General features: G+C 40.9%; 1 protein-coding gene across 1 annotated transcript in view; it reads right to left on the bottom strand.

Moving 5' to 3' along the window:
* akap6 (A kinase (PRKA) anchor protein 6) overlaps positions 1 to 21128 on the bottom strand; it is a 219717-nt gene that overhangs the window by 78024 nt on the left and 120565 nt on the right. Inside the window, exon 15 of the mRNA XM_086183714.1 lies at positions 13489 to 13609. Within this exon, the coding sequence (XP_086039840.1) occupies positions 13489 to 13609 (121 nt within the window). The remainder of the gene's footprint in view (positions 1 to 13488; positions 13610 to 21128) is intronic.

Here is a 21128-nt window from a genome sequence, read left to right as displayed (position 1 = left end):
CACCATCCAGGCCCTTTTCCCCACCAGAAATTTCATGTCAGTCTGTGTAAATGCACCTGAACATAAGCTCCTTTTGTTGTTCAATTCAGTTCGTAAACATGTTAGACTCTTTGACAGTGGCCGTGTTTTCTCCTAAATCAGCGAACAATGTATGCAGTAAATAGTTTTTTTTATACAGATATACAGAAGTGATTGGAGGTGATCTGGAAATAAAACGTAGAATTGTGATTACACTTGTAATGATCAGAATCAAACCCTTATTTTGATAAACTTTTGACTAACCTCATTCATATTGTTTGCTCTTGATTGATGCTTCAGTACTGATTGATGAATGTCTACAGTCATATCTAGTGTGTGTGTGTGTGTGTGTGTGTGTGTGTGTGTGTGTGTGTGTGTGTGTGTGTGTGTGTGTGTGTGTGTGTGTGTGTTGAGTGGGATCAGGTTACAACCACTAGATGTGCTAACCTGCCTTTCCTACTTCTTAATATGAACTGGGGAGCTTCAATTTTTTTTTCTCTTTGGCTTGCCTGTTCACCCTATTCTTGTTAATCCAATATCCAATTGACTTTAAAAGGCACTTAAGGCACGTTTCCACTGGTTTCCTTCGGCTGCCTCGGTACGGGTGCGTTTCCACTCGCACTGGGTACCACGTCAGCATGGGTGGAGTCACTGGCTGAGAGTTCCCTGGCATCATTTGTGTGCAACAAAACAACAGCAATGGAAGACATGGGGGCAGCGTTATGCCTGTTCCTCGGTCTGTGGTTTTTGCTTAAACTAAAAGTGAGGGAAGATAGACAGGCAAGGCTTCAAGTGGCAAAACAGAACACCCAAGAAAGTTATACACTTTAAAGACTTTACCAAGCGATGACCAGTATTCTGCCGAGGACAAGATGATACGATGACGTAAGTGGGTAAGTTACTCAATCAGCGCCTGGCTATGTGTTTATGTCACATTTTAGTCTCACTTGGCATGTTTGGAACCCCAGCGGAGCAGGGACTAAAATGGTAACCGTTAGTAGTTGGGGCCAGTGGAAACGGGGTCAAACCAACCTGACCTGAGCCGAAGTGAACCAGTGGAAACGCACCCTTAGAGCATTCCTTCACCCAAAACAGTATAACTTGCACTTCAAGCACTCACCGCTAGATATCTTGATTTCTCTAATTTGTTTTGCCCTGCATGACTTCTTGGTGCTATTAGAAATATTGGAATGCCAGCCACATATTTTTAGCATGAAGCTAGTGGACACAGACTACTACTGACAGAAAAGCTGTCCAGACCTGCGTTTACAAACTCTTGAATGCATTATCAGGTAAAAGTTCTTTATCCAGCTCTATGCTCAATAATCAACAAACTCTTATTTTAGCTAATAGAATACATCCTGTTCACAGTGACCATGAAAAATGTAAAGTCTAACTGAATGCACCAGTACAAGCAACTTCACAATTAGAAAATTCCTAGCAGTGAGAGGGGTGAAATTCCAAGTTTTTGGGTTAAGTATTACTTGAAGTTGCCTCCAAAGACACAACAATTCACATTTAATAGTCTGCTCACTTCAAAAGCAACACTCACCCCTCCACTTTTAATCTTGCAAAAATAATCTTGTCCACACAAAGATGTCTCTATTTTGGGACTTTAACGTTACGAGGCAATGGAGAAGGAAGGGGGGAGGACATCAGAGAACACACACACACTAACACACACACTCAAACACACACACACACACACACACACACACACACGCGTACGCATGCACACAGACGTTGAATCACACACAAGCAGAGTAGAGGAGTGAGAATAGAGGACGACATGAGAGAATATTCTCTCAGTCTCAGAGGATTTCAGCAGCTCTGCTTGAATAACAAGCTGTGACAAACGACAAAACGCAACATCAGGATGTCTGACCCAGGAAATGCAACACACCTGATGCACTCACACAGACACACACACACGCTCTCCAAATACACACCGAGGCAGCGGCAGGATCTCTGGAGAGAAGACGGGGGAATATCAGTCTACAAAGACAGAGAGAGACTTTCCCGGCTGCAGGAAGTTTCTTTGGTAGGATAAAGGAGAGATTTCTGCTCTTTCAAAGAGTTGATTTAATGGTTGAAGATGGATTTCTTTCCTTCCTCACCATCCCTCTTCTACACCTCCTCTCCAGCTCTTTTTCTCCACAGCTCACATTAGAGGTACAGAGGTCAGATGTTTCTAAATTGAGGATTACAGGAACACACAGGATCATTCCTTCCCTCTTAATATAGTTTCCTTGCTTCCTACTTTTCCTGCTTCCTTTTCACTTCTTACAATGAGCTCTCAATCCATATACCCTTGCTTCCTCCCCAAATTCCCCTTTATCGTTCTTCATATGTCCACTTTTCCCACCTACTACCATAACTTCCTTTGCTGTGTTCCTTTTATCCCTAGTGCCTCTTTTCATTCTCCCTGGTATCCTTATTCTTCTGTTCCCAAAATTCTTGTTTTGGTCAGCCAGTGGCTCTTATCTGATTCCCCATTTTCATCCTCTATCCTTTCATTCCCTCTGCCTTCCTTTGTTTAAATTCATCTACCTTTCCTTTCTTGTTCATTCCCTGTCCTTGCTTGGATCCCTAATAGTTTATTAATAAAAGTTCTATTTGCAGTCCATTTCAGCTTCTTTCCATTAATGCGCTATCTTTTCTTATCCTTATTTCTTTTCGTCACCTTTACATTCTGTTGTTTCTTTCTTCATCTTACCTTCCATGCCAGTTTTCTTTACCAGTTACTTTCTGTCCTTTTTTTCTTTCAATCCTTCTTATCCTCTTACTTTTTCCATTATTTTGTTCCTCCCACTCCTCTTTTATTTTTATTTCTGTCCTTTTGTCCAAATTCCCGTCTTTCTCTCCAAATTCCGGCACTTTACTTCATCATTCTTTTTATCACTTCTGTCTTTTACGCACATCATTTCTTTTTATATCCTTCCATCATTAATTGCTTCCAGTTTTCATTCCTGCCTGCTTCATTTCTACCTTTCGCCCTAACTATTGTTATTCCTCCTCTTGCCTTTCATTCATTTCCTTCACCTTTCTTCCCTTCTTCTAATTTCATTTGTTGTCCCTTCTTTCTTTTCCCCTCCATCCTTCCTCAAAGGTTTTACATTGAAAAGGTTGAAAGTATTTCAACGTTTGGACGGTTGAGGCAGCAAATTACTTTTTTCTTTTCCTTCCAATCATTTATTCATTCTTTCCTCCCCCTGCTCATCTCTTCCTCCCATCTCTCTCTCTCCCTCTCTTCTTCCTGTCTCCCCCATTTCTCTCTCTCTCTCTCTCTCTCTCTCTGGATGGAGGGAGGTTGGGAGCTTTAGCAGCACAGCGACGATTGCAGCAACAATTACATGTGAAATTAGCCTCGCCTCATAGCCTGCAGTGTAATTCCAGCCTTCTGAGGCATGGCAAAGTCATCTGTCTCTAATTAAAGATTCGCTCTCTCTACCTCCCTCTGCTAGCTTCTCTTTCCCCCTCTCTCCTGGGCCAACGCTCATCCTCATTCATCCCCCCTTCTCTCTCTCACAGGGGTTGAGTTGGTGGTAAGGTGTCTTTCAAATCTCATTCACCGCTGGTCAGTTTTAAGTCCAGAGAAAAAATTATTTCCCAGTTCTCATTTTTACTTTTTTTTTTTTACTTGATGTTTTAATTTTCAGCTCTTTCTCAGTTTTCTGCAGCCATTTTTGATGTGATAACTTTCTCCAGATGTAAATTGAAGTTGGTATTTTTAATTCTTCCTTGTCTTTTTCTTGCTAATTCATATTGTTAGGCTTTTGTGAGGTTAGACCTACAGCAGGAATTAACTAATAAGTTCAGAATGTTTTAGGGAGTATGCTCATTTTAGGCATTCTTGCTCTTCTCCTTGAATGAAATGAATTCTTGGAGACGAATCAGACTGACAGGCTTCTGGGTGTCTATTATTTCCTGGCATTCAGACACTTCCTAACTGGTTCCAACTGATCTCAATATCATACGAGTTGCAACAAGTTCACTGCTGCTCTGGACTTACTGACAGCCTGAAGTGTCTTCAAGTGTGCTCATCCATCATCTATCAATCTACTTCAGTAGATTTGAGTTGCAATTGAAAATGTTGATAATTTTTTGTGGACAGTGATATGTACTGTAAGCTTGATAATCTTGTTGTTAAACATAAACTGTCATCTTACTGTCTATTTACTGTTTGTCAACCGTGCGCAGTGTTATTAACTTTGAATCGTGCTAACATAAACTTAGCTTCACTGCTTGTGGCTGAGCTATGTCTAATAATCACATTAAGTGAACTAGATTTCTCTCCTATTGTTGTATTACGTAATACATTTCTAATCTGTGGCCTTAACCAACATTTGTTGAATGGCATTAGACAATGTTATTCTTCTTTTAGGACTATCATGGGAACAGATTACAAACTTATCTGCAAAAATATTGCCACAACATTCTCAGAACATTGTCAGAACCAGAAATGTCTATCTGGGAAGGTACAGCTAGAATTACAGCTGGTCAAAGGTCACTGTGGCAGTCACAGTGACCTTTGACCACCGAAATCTAACCGTTTCATCCTCTAGTCCCACAGAACATTTGTGTCAAAGTTGATGAAATTCCCTCAAGACTTAACTTAGATATGTGTTAACAAAAATAACACTTCAAAACACTGGAACATCAATTTACTGGTATATGACCATGGTCAGTGCGAGTGAATATGACCAGTGTGAGTGTGAGTGTATTCTGTACATAACCTCATGTGAGATATCTGCAGTTTTGGATATTAGATCTGTGTGTGTCCATTGTATAATATGAACTGTGAGAGGAAGGTTCATCACAACAATTATGTGCTTGAGTACAAAAAACAGATGTAAAATGAGAGTTGTGATTCACTGTAAAGCAGCATGAACACAGTGTGGCGGGTGAGAGTAGAGCCAGGTGGTGGCTGTCAGGTCAGATCAAACTTTCCCCTCACTTATTCAGCTCACACTACACTCCCGGCCAGGTACTTCAGGTGATATTGGACACATTTCAAGCCTAAAATCTTGGTTAAACTCAAACAAAACAAAAAAAACTTTGTGTAGAAAGACAGCTAACGTTAATTTTTTAAGACCAACACTGACTGTGGGCCAAGGATGAACTAACTACTTTTTGGGGCCTTTTTTTTTTTTTTTTTTTTTAAACATTTGGTTTAACTTGACTTGATGTTTGGTCTTCCTCCTGTGTGTGTGTGTGTGTGTGTGTGTGCGTGTGTGTGTGTGTGTGTGTGTGTGTGTGTGTGTGTGTGTGTGTGTGTGTGTGTGTGTGTGTGTGTGTTCACGATCTCAGTGTCTCTCTTTCTGGCTTGAACACAAGATTACCAGACAACTGGTGATCTAGCTTTGTCAGGACAAATCTGAGAGCATTTTTGAATATTTGGCTACACATTTAAAGGGAAGTTTATGGGATAAAATTTGGGTTTAGGCTCTATTTACTATAAGCATGGTTGTGTTGTCTGACATTAGAGTGAGAAACTTGGCTCATATTATGTGAATGAATGTCCTCCCAAGGATAGAGGTACAAACACGTGTGTGTCCACTGCCTCAGACAGAGCGTCTCTGTCGCACCCACACTGATTGGTTTTGGAAGCCAGTTAATGAGCAGGTGTGTGTGTGTGTGTGTGTGTGTGTGTGTGTGCAGCCCAGCACACCATCAGAGCACCATGGGCTATTTGAAATGAGAATTTAGCGGCAGGGATGCACATACGCACACACTCACACGTTCACAAACACACACTCCTGATAGCCACTGTAATTAGTTGGACTCCACTGGAAGTTGCCACAGGGAAAGAGAGGAAAACACATCTGTGATGACTTGATGAAATGTTTTTCAAATGGTAGAGAGAAACTTTGCAATTGTTTGAAAGAAACCATGTGTTCTATTCTTCAACGAAACTTTGTCACCATCCTCTTTTTCCACTTATGGGACTTCAGTGTGAGACACAGCGGAGCAAACCTGACAGAAAGGGGTCAGTGATTGGAAATATTAAGGTATCAGACATGCTGTACTGATACGGAAGCACAGAATGGCCAAAATTAGCGCTAAAGTTAAACAATCTCTGACTTTATAGCAAGATATATTTTCTTTTGAAGTAGTAATCTTATAGATTTGAGTCACATTGTCATGGGCATCACCTTTGAGGCTAGATTTTGCAACAATTTGGCAACTTGGGTTCAAGCTTGGTGGCCCTGCCTGGGGCTGTTGTCAGTGCCGATGAGGAAGTGCTGACTGTCTGTCACTAGAAGCTAGGAGCGGCTGTAGCGTGCTAGCAATCCCCACTGAGCCAAAGTTGAGTGTGATCGTGTTGAGGTTTGCTGCTGGCTTGGATGTTTGTAGTGATTAAACTTGAGATGCTCTCACATATGAGCTGGTGGTGAATTTCATGGTGATCTGATGTGGGGCTGTTTACATTGTGGCACTGATGTAGCTAGCTTGCTGGGCTACTCAACCTGCTAACCAGCTGTCAGCAGCTCGATGAACGTCATCAATGGTCCGCAACAGGGAAATGGTGTTGAAGTACGCCACACAAGTCAGGAGATATGTTAAAGCTCCAAGAAGTAGGACTGATGTCACTCCACATGGCAATGTTGTGGTATTTGAAGCAGAGGTGTTTAGGTTATAATAATTAGCACAGGTGATTGATATACCAAACAATACTTAGCACAAAGAGGCCTGTCTGGGGTGAGACACTCCCAAATGAAAAGTTTCCAAACTCAGCAGCCTGAACTCAAACTATGGTATGTTCATTTTAGAACCCTAAAAAAAAAAAATTAAGAAACAAAGATGTTGCGATTGCACAGCTTAAAAATGACTTTTAAGGATTTAACAAAGTGAAAAATGAATTCAAATTGATGTTTTTTAGAATAAAACATTGAGGTGCTTGTAAATTTTTTTTTGCTAATAAAATACAAAACACTGCTATGGTCAAATTTGGCTTCAATACGCTAATCCGTAGTGCCACTGTGAGCTAAATGCATTAGCTCGAACAAGCTATCATGCTGATGTTTGCATTTTCTCAATCATTGTCAACATGTTAGTATTTAGTGTGCTGTTAGGCTGACATTTGCAAATTACCACTAACAAGAAGAAAAGTCTAATGCAGAGAACTGTTTTTTTGTTGATGGCATTAAAGAATAAATTGAAGGATCACCAAAATTATCCCAAGACCAATGTGAATCTCTGTCCAATTTCTTGAAAATCCATTGGGAAGAAGTCAGGGTATCAGCAAAGTTCAGGATTTTTAGACCAAGCAGTAAAACAAGACATATACTGATATACTTATTACTGTTCTTTAATTATTTTTTGTGTATTTAACACAGAAGATTTTAACTGACAAACTTTAAGAGCCTGAATGTCACCAGCTTAATTTATGCTGCTCCAGATATATGACAGCATCTTTAACACTGTTGTTTGCTATCATTTTCTGTCTTTTACCTCCTGCTGTTTTCCATTTGTAATTTAAACCTTTAAATATGTTTCTATATGTTAAAGACTCATGAAGTGTTTGTTTCAAACTGTGCTTCTCTGTATTATGTGAAAGCTGTTATGTTTCCCTCTGCATTTTAATTAAAACGCACACACATACACTCCCGTCCTGGGAAATTAGAGTTGGCTCCGCCCCCGTGGTACTCTAGACCAGAGTTTTGATCGTATATTGACTGACCTATGGGGGCCTTGATGTGTGTTTGGTTGACAGCAACCACACACTCTGACACTTGTTGTAACTCCCCAAAGACACACAAACACACACACACACACACACACACACACACACACACACACAAAAACACACTCAACAACATAGCCTTTTCACACACCGCCGATCAGAGGAGATGAAACACACTGGAGAAAGAAAGAGAATGAACAGAGCACAAATAAACACACTCTTTTTCTCTCTCTCCTGTAAGTGTGTGTGTGTATGTGTGTTTGTGTCTGTGTGTGTAAGAGAGAGAGAGAGAAATCTTGGAAGTTCATTTATAAAAAAGAAAATCAAATATTGACTTACAAGTGGGAGACACAAAGATGCCAAGTAAATCTGTGAGGTTCAAAAAATATTGGGATTCTAATTTACTTCTGTTACAATGTGAAAAAGAAGAATAATGACTTTTTGTTTCTTTTTGCCTTCACCAACTACGGCTGCTTTAATCTCTTACTGATAATTTTATTTTAACTGTTAAAGTATCTTTTTAGTCCATGCCATAACTCAAATAACCTGATGAGTCAGATGGTTTGTTTTCGTCATTCCGAGACCATGCCCATTTCTCCTCCAAGGACCAAACACCTGGTGGTTCAGATAAAAACTTGTAAATTGAATTAATGAGATAATAATCTACGTAAACTGGTAGTGCATGAACTTGTGGTCTTAAAAGGTAATAACTCAATAATGTATTCACGAGTTCCTACGACATTTCAATCAATTATAATATGGAGTGCTGTCTATAGCCACATTATGCAACCTTAACATAATGCAGACAACAAGAACAAAAATTAAAATATTAAAGGGTTCTACTGTATCAGATGTGTTTCTAAATTGGATCAGAGAAAAAAATGAGAATCAGTACATCTCTAATAATAGGTTGCACCTTGGCCAATGCTACATCACTCCACCATGTTAGGTGAACTACGGCCCCATTTTTCTGGCCTACGTGGCGGAAATAATTAATCAGTCATTAATTACGGTGAGAGAAGGACTGAATTTCAAAATTTCAAAATTAACAAGCACTTCTTACACGCGTGCGTGCACACACACACACACACACACACACACACGCACACACACATTTGCATCAAAACACACAAACACAACCAGCTCCTCCGGCCTCCGTCCTCTCCAAGGTGGATAAGTGCCTCCATCCAACATCACAATAAACAGTAGCACCTCAGCCTGCCAAGACACTACTGTCAGCCCAGCTTCGCTTTTCCGGAGGACACACACACACACACACACACACACACACACACATGCGCGCGCACAAACAAACAAACTCTTTTTTCACACTACTTCTCAGTTGCACATTACACACATACAAACACACCTCGGGAAAGAACAACTTTTGTTGGACTCTGGCGTTACTATGGTTACGGGGTCGAGTCCCCCCTGCAATTTAGGGGAGCACAGCGAGGTTCTTTAACGGTCACATGGAGAGAAAAAAAACTACAAATAAGAAGCTTTATTGCAGCCTATCGCACAAATACACAAACACACACACACACACACTCACACACACACAAACACACACACATGCAGGCTTGCCTGGTAAATAAAGAGAAAAACACTGACAATGTAAATTAATAGTAGGGCAAACTTTCCTGGAATTTAATTATGACCACAAAAATAATCCAGTTCAGCTACTCAGTAAAACTATTTGTAGTGGTGTCCTTTACAATGTATTGTGATCTATTCTGTATCTGTACCAGTGTTTGGGATCTGGTGACATCTAGGGGTTTAAATGCAAGTTGCAAACCATCTTTCCAATTAAGAGTACCTACGGTGGTGGTCTGCAGGCTAATTTGTAGGTTACCTACATTTGTCAAAATTTGGCTTTTCAACTTCTCACAACACCAAAGCAGTAAACTGGTAAATATTTTATCAGTAAAAATAAAACTATATTGATCCGTGTAGGGAAAATATATTGTTAGCCTATAAAGTCTTAACACAGTTAGGAGAGAGGAAGAAATTTCTGCGCTGCCCCCACCCCCCGGAGATCCAGAGGAAAGAGCTGGAGGGCAGTACAATCTTCCTTTGTGGCTTGTTCCTCCTCTGTATCCCCCTCATTATGTCTGTGGGGATGTCTATTGTTGTGGTCACCACAGCGACAAGCACAATCATCAGCTTTAAACACTATGACTGAGATTTTGCTGCACAAAGATACTTGACCAAAAACATAGCTTAATGAAGAAAGTAGTGGAAAAACTAAGCAAAGCACACTTGGCTAACTTGGCGAGAAAGGCTGGAGCTTAAATTAGGTATTACGAGTAACATCTGGAAAGGGCGGGGCTTAAATAATTTACTGCCAAGACATTAAGAGAGGATGGGGCTTAAATTATGACCAGTAACATTTGAAGAGGGCAGGGCTTTAATAAATTGCAAATACTAACATCTGGAGAGGGCGCTGAGTAGCTCAACTAAGTTGGTACATTTTTAGAGGATAGGGGTTAAATAAGTTAGTACTTATAGCATTTAAAGAGGACGGGGCTTAAATAAGTTAGTGACATTAAGACAGGCAAGAAGTTACTTCTACTAACATATAATGGGGGGGGGGGGGCTTAAAGAAGCTGCTACTAGCAGCATTTAAAGATATAAGAGGGCAAGCCGCAGCAAACTAAAACATGCAAGTGCTATTTTGGAAATTCTGGGCTACGATATATGCAATATGTTTGCTCCATTGACATGGACGTGCTCTCTGTAGACATATATTTTCAATGTAAGCCAATGACTAAAGCAATGATTCTCAGTTTCAGGTTATTATAAAGTGATTCTACATATACACACTGGACCCATTAAATAGAATGTGCCACAGTTAAATACAATTACATTGACTAAATGTAGCAAACCTGGAGATGGATGTAAGAATAGCCATGGATGTGTGGCTTATAAAGGCCTGTTGGCGTCTCAGTGGTGGAGCGAGAGAGAAATGGTACAAGAAAGCGACCTTGGACCAGACGAGGAGACACTGTCGAGCTCCGCATCAATATTTTAACGGCCAAGTTGACACATCAAAAAAAAAAAGAAAGAAAGAGAAGAAGAAGAATGCCCAGCGATTCCAGAGTCATCTAAAATTCATGCATGCATCACCGCCGCCATGAATATTCATACAGAGATGAATATTTAAGTGTGACTCCTATGGAGAAATTAGGTTCATCTTTACGCTTATCAATAATTCGCAGGCCAGGTGAGTCTCATCGGCCGCTAAATAAATCATGTCTCATACACAGAAGAGAAAAGTTTAGATGATGAGATAGCAGGAGAGGAAAACAACAAAAATGTACAAGTGTGCTGCTTTGCCACAATCTCTAATAAGGATGAGATGTCAGGAGTTTGAGACCTAAGACTTGTGTGTGTGTGTCTAAGCAGTATCAATTGCTGTATTGCTGTGTTTCGACATGTGTTTCAGGAGTCTAGAATTTTAATGTTTCAACATCAACACATTCTCATCCCAGACTCAAATACAGACTGGTAAGTGGTCTGATATTTCCATCTACAACACTTGTAGCTAATGCTTAAATTAATCAAATATGAAGTTCATGGTAACATTTCCTTCTCTCTCACAATTAAATACATCAAAATAAAATACCTCCTCGTGGAACCATCACCTTATCGTGGTGGAGTTTGAGTGCCTGAAGGACCCTAGAAGCTATCCTGTCAAGGGGCATTTTGCCCCTGACAGTGTCACCCAAGGCAGACTGGTCCTTGGTGAAGAGCCAGACAAAGAACCGTTCAAAAAGACCCTTCATGGGAAGAAGGAAAAAAAGAATTTGTACCCAGCCCGGAGGGTTACCAGAGCCCTGCCCTGGAGCCAGGCCTGGGGTCGGGGCCGTGGCCGAGTGTCTGGGGGCCGGGCCCTTCCCCATGGGGCCTGGCCAGGGCCAGCCCGAAAAGATTACATGGACTCGTCCCCCTGTGGGACCACCACCTGCAGGAGAAACCAGAAGGGAAGACATGGAAGCTGGCTTTTAGGACATGGAATGTGACCTCTCTGGTGGGAAAGGAGTTGGAGCTGGTGGAAGAGGTTGAGCATTACCGGCTAGATATAGTCAGCCTCATATTTACACATAGCTCATAGTTCTGGAACCCAAGTCCTTGAGAGGTTGGACTCTGTCCTTTTCTGGAGTTGCTCTGGGTGAGAGGCGGACAGCCGGGGCGGGCTTTTTGACAGCTCCCAGACTCTCTGCCTGTATGTTGGGGTTTACCCCCATGGAAAAAAGGGTTGCTTCCCTGCATCTTTAGGACGGCAATGGTTCCTGGCGATTATTTGTGCAATGCACTGAACAGCATTTCAGAGTACCCACCCTTTGAGGAGTCCCTTGGAAGGGTGCTGGATGGCACCCCAACTGGAGACTATATTGTCCTACTGGGGGACTTCAACACTCACGTGGGCAATGACAGCGTGACCTGGAGGAGCGTAATTTGGAGGAACCTGTGGTGTTCAGTTATTGGACTTCTGTGCGAGTTGCTGTCAACTGATCACCATTAGTAGTGACTTGGATCAGGTGGCAGGGGAAGATGCCGCACAGTCCTGGAAGGCCCAAACAAGTAATGAGGGTCTGACAGAATACCTGGCGGAAGAACCTGTCAAAATGATGTTCAACTCCCACATTTGGCAGAGCTTCATCCACATCCCGGGCAGTGGGGGACATTGAGTCCAAATGGACCCATTTCCACTCTGCCATTGTCGAGGCAGCCACTGCAAGCTGTGGTCTCAAGGCTGCTGGGGCCAATTGCAGCGGTAATCCCTGACACCAGAGGTGAGGGGAGCCTTCAGGCTGAAGAAGGAGGCCTAGAGGGCATAGCTGGTCTGTGGGTCTCCAGAGTCAGCCGACTGGTACTGGCAGGCCAAGCGATGTACAGCCATGGTAGTCACCGAGGCAAAAACTCTGGTGGGGGAGGAGTTCAGTGAGGTCATGGGGGATGTCCAAAGGCTGCTGATGTCAACTGAGGAGATAATTGGACAGTGGAAGGAATACTTTAAGGAACTCCTTATTCCCACCAGCACGTATTCCATTGAGGAAACAGAGTTTCCTCTGCAGGGTGGCTGGGCACTCGGGAAAGACTCAGAGTAGAGTCACTGCTCCTCCATGTAGAGAGGAGTCAGTTGAGGTGGTTTGGGCATCTGGTGAAGATGCCTCCCACAGGATGTCCAACCAGGAAGAGGCCTCAGAGCCGACCTGGGACACACTGGGGGGATTACATCGCTCACCTGGCCTGGGAATGCCTCTAGATTCCCCCCAGAAGAGATGGTGGAAGTGGCATGGGAGAGTGCGGTCTGGGTTTCCTCACTGCCCACTCAACCCAGACCCAGACAAGCACAGGACCATGAAGATGAACGAAGATGAAAACAAAATACACAAGTGCTCTTTCACTGTATGAAATGGAGGCTAACCCCATTTGATTCAAGAACAAACATTTAATTCATTCTGGCACATTCTGACATTTGTTACATGTCCGGGCAAACATTTGGTACAGATAAATACATTTCTGTGTGTGTGTGTGTGTGTGTGTGTGTGTGTGTGTGTGTGTGTGTGTGTGTGTGTGTAAGTATATTTTAACCAAACAGTCCTCACTTGTCATCAATGACAGAAGCAGAGGTGATTGGATAAAGATTTGTGACATCACTTAGGGACAACATCTGTTGAACAGTGTCACTTTGCTGCCAAAGAGCTTTTGGCCTTTGCAAAAATGATTTGTGGTAACTTAACTTCTGTTCGTCTGTTCTGATATTTCAGTCTTACCTTGTAGAGATGATCCCTCTGCTCCTCTGACATCATCAGCTGGTGACTGTCTGTTACCATGGCATCCATGTCCATGAGCCAATCCCAGAGCTCCTGATACTCGCTCTCAAACTCCTGCAGACTGAAGGGAGAATAACTATTGAGTCTCATTATTGTTCCATCCATTCAATCCATCCATTTTCCACTGCTTATCCTGTTGCAGTGGGGCTGGAGCCTTTCCCAGTTGCCTTTGGGCACCCTGGACTGGTCGCTAGCCAACACATATAGACAGACAACCATTCCCTCTCACAGCCACACCTATTGTCAATTTAGAGTATCCGATTAGTTTAGTCCCCTTTTGTGTGTCTTGGGACTGTGGGACCCAAAAGAGAACCCATGCAGGTACAGGGAGAACATGCAAACTTCCCATAGGTTCCGTGCTCGAACCCGGAACCTTCTTGCTGTGAGGTGACAGGGCTAACCACTGCACCACCGTGCCGCCCCTCATTATTGTTGTGATTTGATTTTGTTTCTGATTCTTTGACCATGGTGCTTCCTTTTTGTTTTTATCCTGTGGTGACGGAACACACACACACACACACACACACACACACACACACACACACACACACACACACACATCTTGCCATGTTGAGGCAATTACAATATAGAAAGGGAAACAGATAAGGAATTTGACACAGTCAGAAGTCTGTTTTTAATCAGGTTTGAGCTTAAAGTCAAACATTTTACAACCAGAATTTGTCTAATTTTCTAAGGACCATATTGTTGAGCATAAAATTTCCCCTGACGCTTCATCTGCCAGTTTTACAGATGAACAAATTTAAACAAATTTATTACAAGGGTGAACAAAAAGAAGTAACTTTACTTTATTAATGCTAAATTCTTCAATTTGCTTGTTATATATATAGTAGAATGGAACAATATTCACTTGATTAATTTGAATACTCCAACAAAAAAAATGTTTTCATGATCTGTTCTCATCTAAATAAAGTACACATCACAAAGAGCAGTTTCTTGTGGGTACCATGGTATATGGGTTTTTTCCTCAATTGCCTGTTTTTCTAAATGCATTTCATTGGCAGAAAGATGCATTGCTGCATACACGTCCAAAATTGGCCCATTTTTAAATTTAACAAATCAAAAAAGGAAAGGAAAGCATATATGCTGTAGTGTGCACATAGTGTCTTTTTCATTAGCTGATGTGTGTGATGTAAATGTCTTTAGAAAAGAAATCAACTTTCCAGGTTTGTAATTTTGGCAACTATGTTTTTTTTATATCTTTTCCCATTGAAAGTTTGATGTCAACTCGTCATTTTCTTTTTATCAGTGTTATTAAATTCTTTCTTTTTTTAGTTGGTCTTCGGCTCAAATGCACAAAACAACTTTCACTTTAGATGAAACCAAGGCAAAGTGTGTGAATGTTTAGAAAACAGCTGAGAAAATCTCAATAAAACATATTTCTGATTATTACAAAAAGACTAAAAAAAGGGGGAATAAAAGAAATGCAATGGAAAACGGATCTAGCACAGATTATTCAGTGTTTAATTTCCATACGGCCCTTGACAAAATGTGTTTTTTCATGTAGTCGGTTGAATATGTGCCTTGCACTTTAAAATTTGAAGATATTATATATTTAAAATAGACACTTTTTCAAATTACATTTTTCCAAGTTAAAATTATGCCTTCCTGTCCGTCTCTCAAACCATATTTTTTTTAATTCAGAGAAGGAAAATATAACTTAAGGGTGTTGCTCACTTTGAAACCTGTAAATCTGGAATCAGTTTCAGTTTTGTGAGTCAAACAATAAGCCTTAAAATATAAAACAATTAAGCATTATAAAGTAAAATTATAAAAACCTAAACAATTTGGGATTAAAAGTCAAAGTGAGAAAGTTTTCCTTTCTTTCTTGGTGTTGTTGAAAATTCGCATTAATTCATGGATTATTATGGACTATTCAGGAAATCTGTTCTTTTAACTGAATCGATGTAAACTTTTTTTTTTTTTTTTTGCCAGTTTTAATTTGAAACAAATTGTTAAGACTGTTTCATATAAAATATAAAAAAACAAAACAAAAACTACGACTTATTTTGGTCGGGCATATCTGGTTTTACTAGTAAAGTACTAAATGTATATATTAAGTTAAATGAGAAGTCAAAATGTATGAAGCCAACACACCTGACTGGGAAATTTCACATTGACTGAAATTTTGATTTCTTGGATGAGTTAAACCCTGATATGATGACATCAGTCCTTCCCTCTACCTCATCATCACTTCTTTTCTTTACAGTTTGACTCCTTCCCCCCTCAGTACTAAACTCATTCATTCTTTTGCATACGTCATTCAATCTTCCCTGTAGCTTTTGCCTACCACTTTCACTTCATGATTCCCTTTCATTCACTCTCCCTCCTCACATCCTTTCTCTTCCTCCTTCCCTCTATCCAACATCACCTCATCTCAACCTCTTCTCAACTCATCTCTCCTCCTTCCTCACCCCTCTCTCTAACATCACCTCATCATGTCCTCTTCCCTCCCCTCCCCTTCCCTCCCCTCTTCTCTCAACGCACCCTCCTTCTCGACACAGGATCACATCAAATATTTATGCTGCTCGAACAGGGGCCGATTGCTCAAACACACACATTACTGTCAGCCGTTTTGTTAAGGTGTGTGTCGGCTTGTGTGTGTGTGTGTGTGTGTGTGCGTGTGTGTATGCATGTGTGTTTATTATTTATATATGCGGTGGTTCTACGGTCTCGGCGGGGATCGCCAACATGTTTCTCAACATTAGCAGGGAAATTGTTTGGAATTCTCCGGTCGCCATCACCGACAGTTTGACAGCTCTGTCAGGCCCACAGCGTTTCCACATGACAAACACACACAGTAGACTACACACTAGTCACACAACCACGCACAAACACACTCTTGCTTAAGCAAAAACACACATGAAGACACTGGCTCACATACATGATACAAAACACACACACACACACACACACACACACACACACACACACACACACTTGACAACCCATCGAAGTGGAGAATAAACTATGAATGAAATTACCAAAACAAGACAAAGAAAATACAACCACTTGCATCTCATTTCATTTCATCTTGATGCAACAAAACTCGGCTTTGATTCGTTCTGTCGCAACAACATACATAGAAGAAAATCCCCATATTTTTTTCTTCCAAGGCCTTATTTCCTATCTTCAGGGGTTTAAATGAAGAGAGTTTTTAAGGTGATGTCTGTTTTGTACTGATGTTTGCAGACCATTTCAAGTGCTCTTTATGATGCTAAATAAAGCAAATCGTGTTGTCATGGACCGACTTGAACTTTTACTTTGGGAATTCATTCTTTTTGACTCTTAGTTTTCACAGACTTTTTAGTTTTGACCATTGTCTTCCTTTGGGTCTCCGGTTTTTGTCCTTGTGTATTGTCCTACTCCTTTGACTCTCCCTGTTTTATTTTGAAATGCACTTCCCTCTCTTGCTTTTCTTGTTTTAATTTGAATCTTTGAGTATTTTCTGCCGAATAGAGTGACTTGCCTGTATGTTGTTAATTAAAGCCATTTTGTCTTTCAAGTAATCATTAAAAGGTGTCTTGAGCCCGATGAGAAACCTCAAAATGCGCATGGAACATGGTGATGGAAACCCAGCGTGTGTCCCTTTGTCAAATGCATCAAACACTGTAAAGAAAGAAAAGTCGTCACCCTGCAAAAAATGATATTGTTACTTCCAAACAGCTTTTTTTTTTTGGGGGGGGGGTGTGTGTGTTGTTGTTAATGTGTTTAAAGGACAAGTTAAAACATAATAGGGTCTTCGCCTGAAGTACCTTCTGGCTCAGACCCTAAAAAATGTCCACACCTAACAATCTGCCTTTATTTCCAATTCCATTTCCTTTCACACTCCAAGTGAACTACACTGTGGTTCATTTGGAAGCAAAACAAGAACCCATTTTGGTTTGGACATTAGTTCATTTCTTTTGGGGGGGGGGGGGGGCCCACGTTAGAATTCAGATGAGCTTTCACATCAGCAAGCCTACTAAACTATCTCCTGAAACACACCAGGGGCACTTTTTAAGTGATCTATGGAGTCAAGCAGTTCATGGATGGTGCTATGTGTAGCTATGCATTCAGGGGGCATGAAGCTTCATTTTGGTATTTAGAGGGCGCATAATCAGAGCGCAAACTATGGAGGATGGTGCAAAGAGGCAGTCATTAGACACCTAATTATTCATAGTGTTTTTTGAGTGCGACATCACCCAAACCAATCAAAGTTCCATGTGCCATTCCCTTCAAAGCCCAGGGTGTGCCAGGACTTGGCATGTTGCTGTTCCAGTGGCACGTGCATTTCAACAGGGGAGAAGTGAGTGCTTCTCATCTGATGAAAACGGACCTCCTTGTACACCAGGTGAAGGAGCAGGTGCACAGGTCGCATGTGCACATGGGAGCAGCAGGTATCCACTGAAACCATCCAAGTAAAAGCAGGCCTGGAAAGACCTAAAACCCACACTATGATTTTTTTCTCTTCCCCTTTCCCCCCCCCCCTCGTTTTTATTAGCTCTTTTCCTTTTCCCCTTTTTTTGTTGTGAAGCTTGTTGTCAAACCTACAAATTTGCTGACATATAAGACTGATTTATTATTATTTATTATTAAAGAGGTGGTTGCCCATGTTTCCAAGTTATCGGGCATCGATAGAATCGCAATGTAAGGCCTCGCATCTGCTCATCTGATTGATGCGCCCTTCAAACACCACTTGACACCTAACGCCATTGAACGCCAAAGACCAGCCTCTCCTTGACTGACGGCACAAATATGTTCTGTTGTTCTCAAATAGCTAGACACCATAGTTGCGCAAGACCAAACCTCATGAACATAGTTAGCATCTGCCAGCACAGGTAGAGTGCTTATTCCTTGTTTTAATTTAAGGGACAAGTGGACTTTGTGTGAAAACGTCATATGTGCCAGACTGAAACTTGCACTCTTGACTGAGTGCAACCTTGTGCCATGACTGAAATAGGAACCAAGGATTCGACCATAGAGATCAGATGTGAAAAGGAGGTTAAGTTAAAAATCAAAACAGTTCAGTGGGAACTGCTGCTTCATTTACTACATTCTCCTTTTCTCTCAACCCATCCATCATCCGCTCTTCAAAATGAAACACCTTTTCTTTACTTCCCATCGTTTTCTAATCCTTTCCTTCATCTATCCCTTCCAAACACCTTCTTGTTCTCCACTGTCAGTGATTCTCTCTAAAATAAAAACTGAACCACAGAGGAAGTGCGAGCGGCTTCCCTCCCCTGAGGCGGCATCTCTCATTATGCGACGAGCGGAATGGCCCTTTACTGACTCAGACAGATGAAGCAGATACAACCCTCGTGCAGATTGTTTCCTCTTGTTGTGTTTATGCCGCTCCTCCCCTCCTCTCGCCTCTTTCTGTCGTGTTCCCACACTAATGTTAACTAAACACTTTGTAAAACAGGATCTCTTGGGGTGTGGAAGGTGAGATGTATTGGGGAGGAAGCAGCAGCATGGCGGCACCGCGGGGCTGTGTTTGACACCGGTACTGTTACGGAGTGTTTGAAGTGTCAGGCTGGCTTTCTGTCACGCGGAGCTGATGGAACACGTGGGAGTGTTATGACGAGTCATACTGACATTTAGTCACTTGAGGAAATTACAGGAATCTATTATTCAGCTGTAACTCGTCATAATTCCAGTCAACATGGGATAGAAAGGAACACAGCAGCATGATGGGACTGGAGCGAATGTAGATATGGGAAAACATACTGAGACATTGTGGAGAAAAAAAGTCACATTTTTAATGCTCTAAATGCGATTAAAGCCTGAGTAGCTAAAAGTGTCATTTTAACAGCATGAGTCTGAATTCAACATGGGATGAAAATTTGTGTTTATACCTCCTTCCTGATTGAGAGTCAGTATAGCACATTTCCCAACAGTGGGTGTGGTCAGTAATGCTGCATTTTACACCAACTGCACTATTTCTATGGAGCTGAACCCCCTTTTCTAAAATATTTAATGTCATCTTTGTTTATTTCCGAGGAGGACTTTGTGTTTTCAGTGGCATTTTTTGGATTTCAAATAAATTGTGAAACTAGTTTTCACCAGGAAATGATATAGAATGGCTTGTTCAATTTTGGGCTTTTGTTTGATGAAGAACTTTATATCCTGGAATTTAAAAGTGAAAAAAGGACTATTAGTAACAAGAAGATAAAAAGATGGTGAAGAAGAAAAAGGAGGACAGAGAATACAGTAGATGAAAAGGAAAATATGGCACCTTTGTTTTTTATATGGTTTTACAATGTTCTGTGCGCTAAATTGTTTTCATAAAGAGGAATAAGATGACAACGATGAAGACACAACATCAAACTTAAACCCATAACTTATAGAGCAAATAGACACAAGTGGCATCTTGTTGTTCAGCTTTACATCAATATATACAACATCGTCTTCCTCCTCTTGCATCATTCTCCGTCTTTCTTTCCCTCTCTGTGCTGCTGCAATGACAGTATCAGCTGTAACAACTGTCTGTCATTCTTCATCCTCCAAGAGGAGGTGGAAGAGAAGGAGGGAACAGTGCAAAGACATGAAGCAAAATGGAAGAAAGCAAGGGAAGACAGTGAGGAAAAAAGTTGAGGAGAAAAGGGGAGGATGGCAGGAGGAAGTGAGAAAGAATATGAATTGAAGAAGAAGATGTAGGGAAGGAGAGATGAAGTGAGTGAGATGAGGGGATGTGATGGAGTGAAAGGTTGAATGAGTCATATTGCCAGTCGTCACCTTTCAGTCCGAGACTCGAGTGGATTTATGAGGTGATTCACTGACGCTCTTCTTTTCTAGAGGGCTCATCCTCCAAAGACACTAGGATCTGTCACAGAGCAGCAGCACAGCGCCCCCTACTGGCACTGATAATCACTCATTCATCTTCTTATATAGTCACAATTTTATTAATTTGTCTAATTATGCACTCCATCATTTAATACCATGATAATAAAATCATTCACTCTCACTCACTCAACCAAATATTTATTCATTGTCTCATTCCTTCAGTCTTTAATATTTAAGTTAATCTCTGACATTTATTCAACACATCTATATGATGGAAAACAAATGCATTATAAATCAAAATCAGTCAATACATGAATGTATTAATTTGTCACATTTCTTTTCTAGTGGAGATGTTTCATGTTTATATCAGACAGAAACAAAAGATTGAATTCACCAGATTTTTTTATATCCTCAAATTTATGAAGTTGTTAATGAGTGCATTTTTTTAGAAGTGCTATTTTAGTAGGCAAAAAAAATCTTTCAAATGCTGGATCAGTGCAGTTATTTTTTTGCTCCTACATTATTTCAAGATGCAAAACAAAATGCATTACCTTAATTACTGGTTTAGATGGAATAAATATGAAATAAGCAGTCAATAACTGGACTTCTTGAAATCTAAAAATAATTAAATATCAAGTAAAGATTTTTTCATCCAACCATCTAATGATTTTACTGGCGTTCATTTGGAATTGAGATGTTTGGTTAATAATTTAGTCTGACCTTCATTTTCATTTCAAGTGAACCAAAACCAGGAATCTCAGCTGAGCTGAACTCACAGAAGAAGAAGTAAAAATAAA

The sequence above is a fragment of the Aulostomus chinensis genome, chromosome 17 (assembly GCF_037954235.1).
Source record: "Aulostomus chinensis isolate RoL2024-O1b breed Wild chromosome 17, RoL_Achi_v1.0, whole genome shotgun sequence".
Taxonomy (NCBI): domain Eukaryota; kingdom Metazoa; phylum Chordata; class Actinopteri; order Syngnathiformes; family Aulostomidae; genus Aulostomus; species Aulostomus chinensis.
The sequence above is the reverse complement of the archived record's forward strand: the minus strand, read 5'-3'. Positions and strand labels throughout refer to the sequence as shown.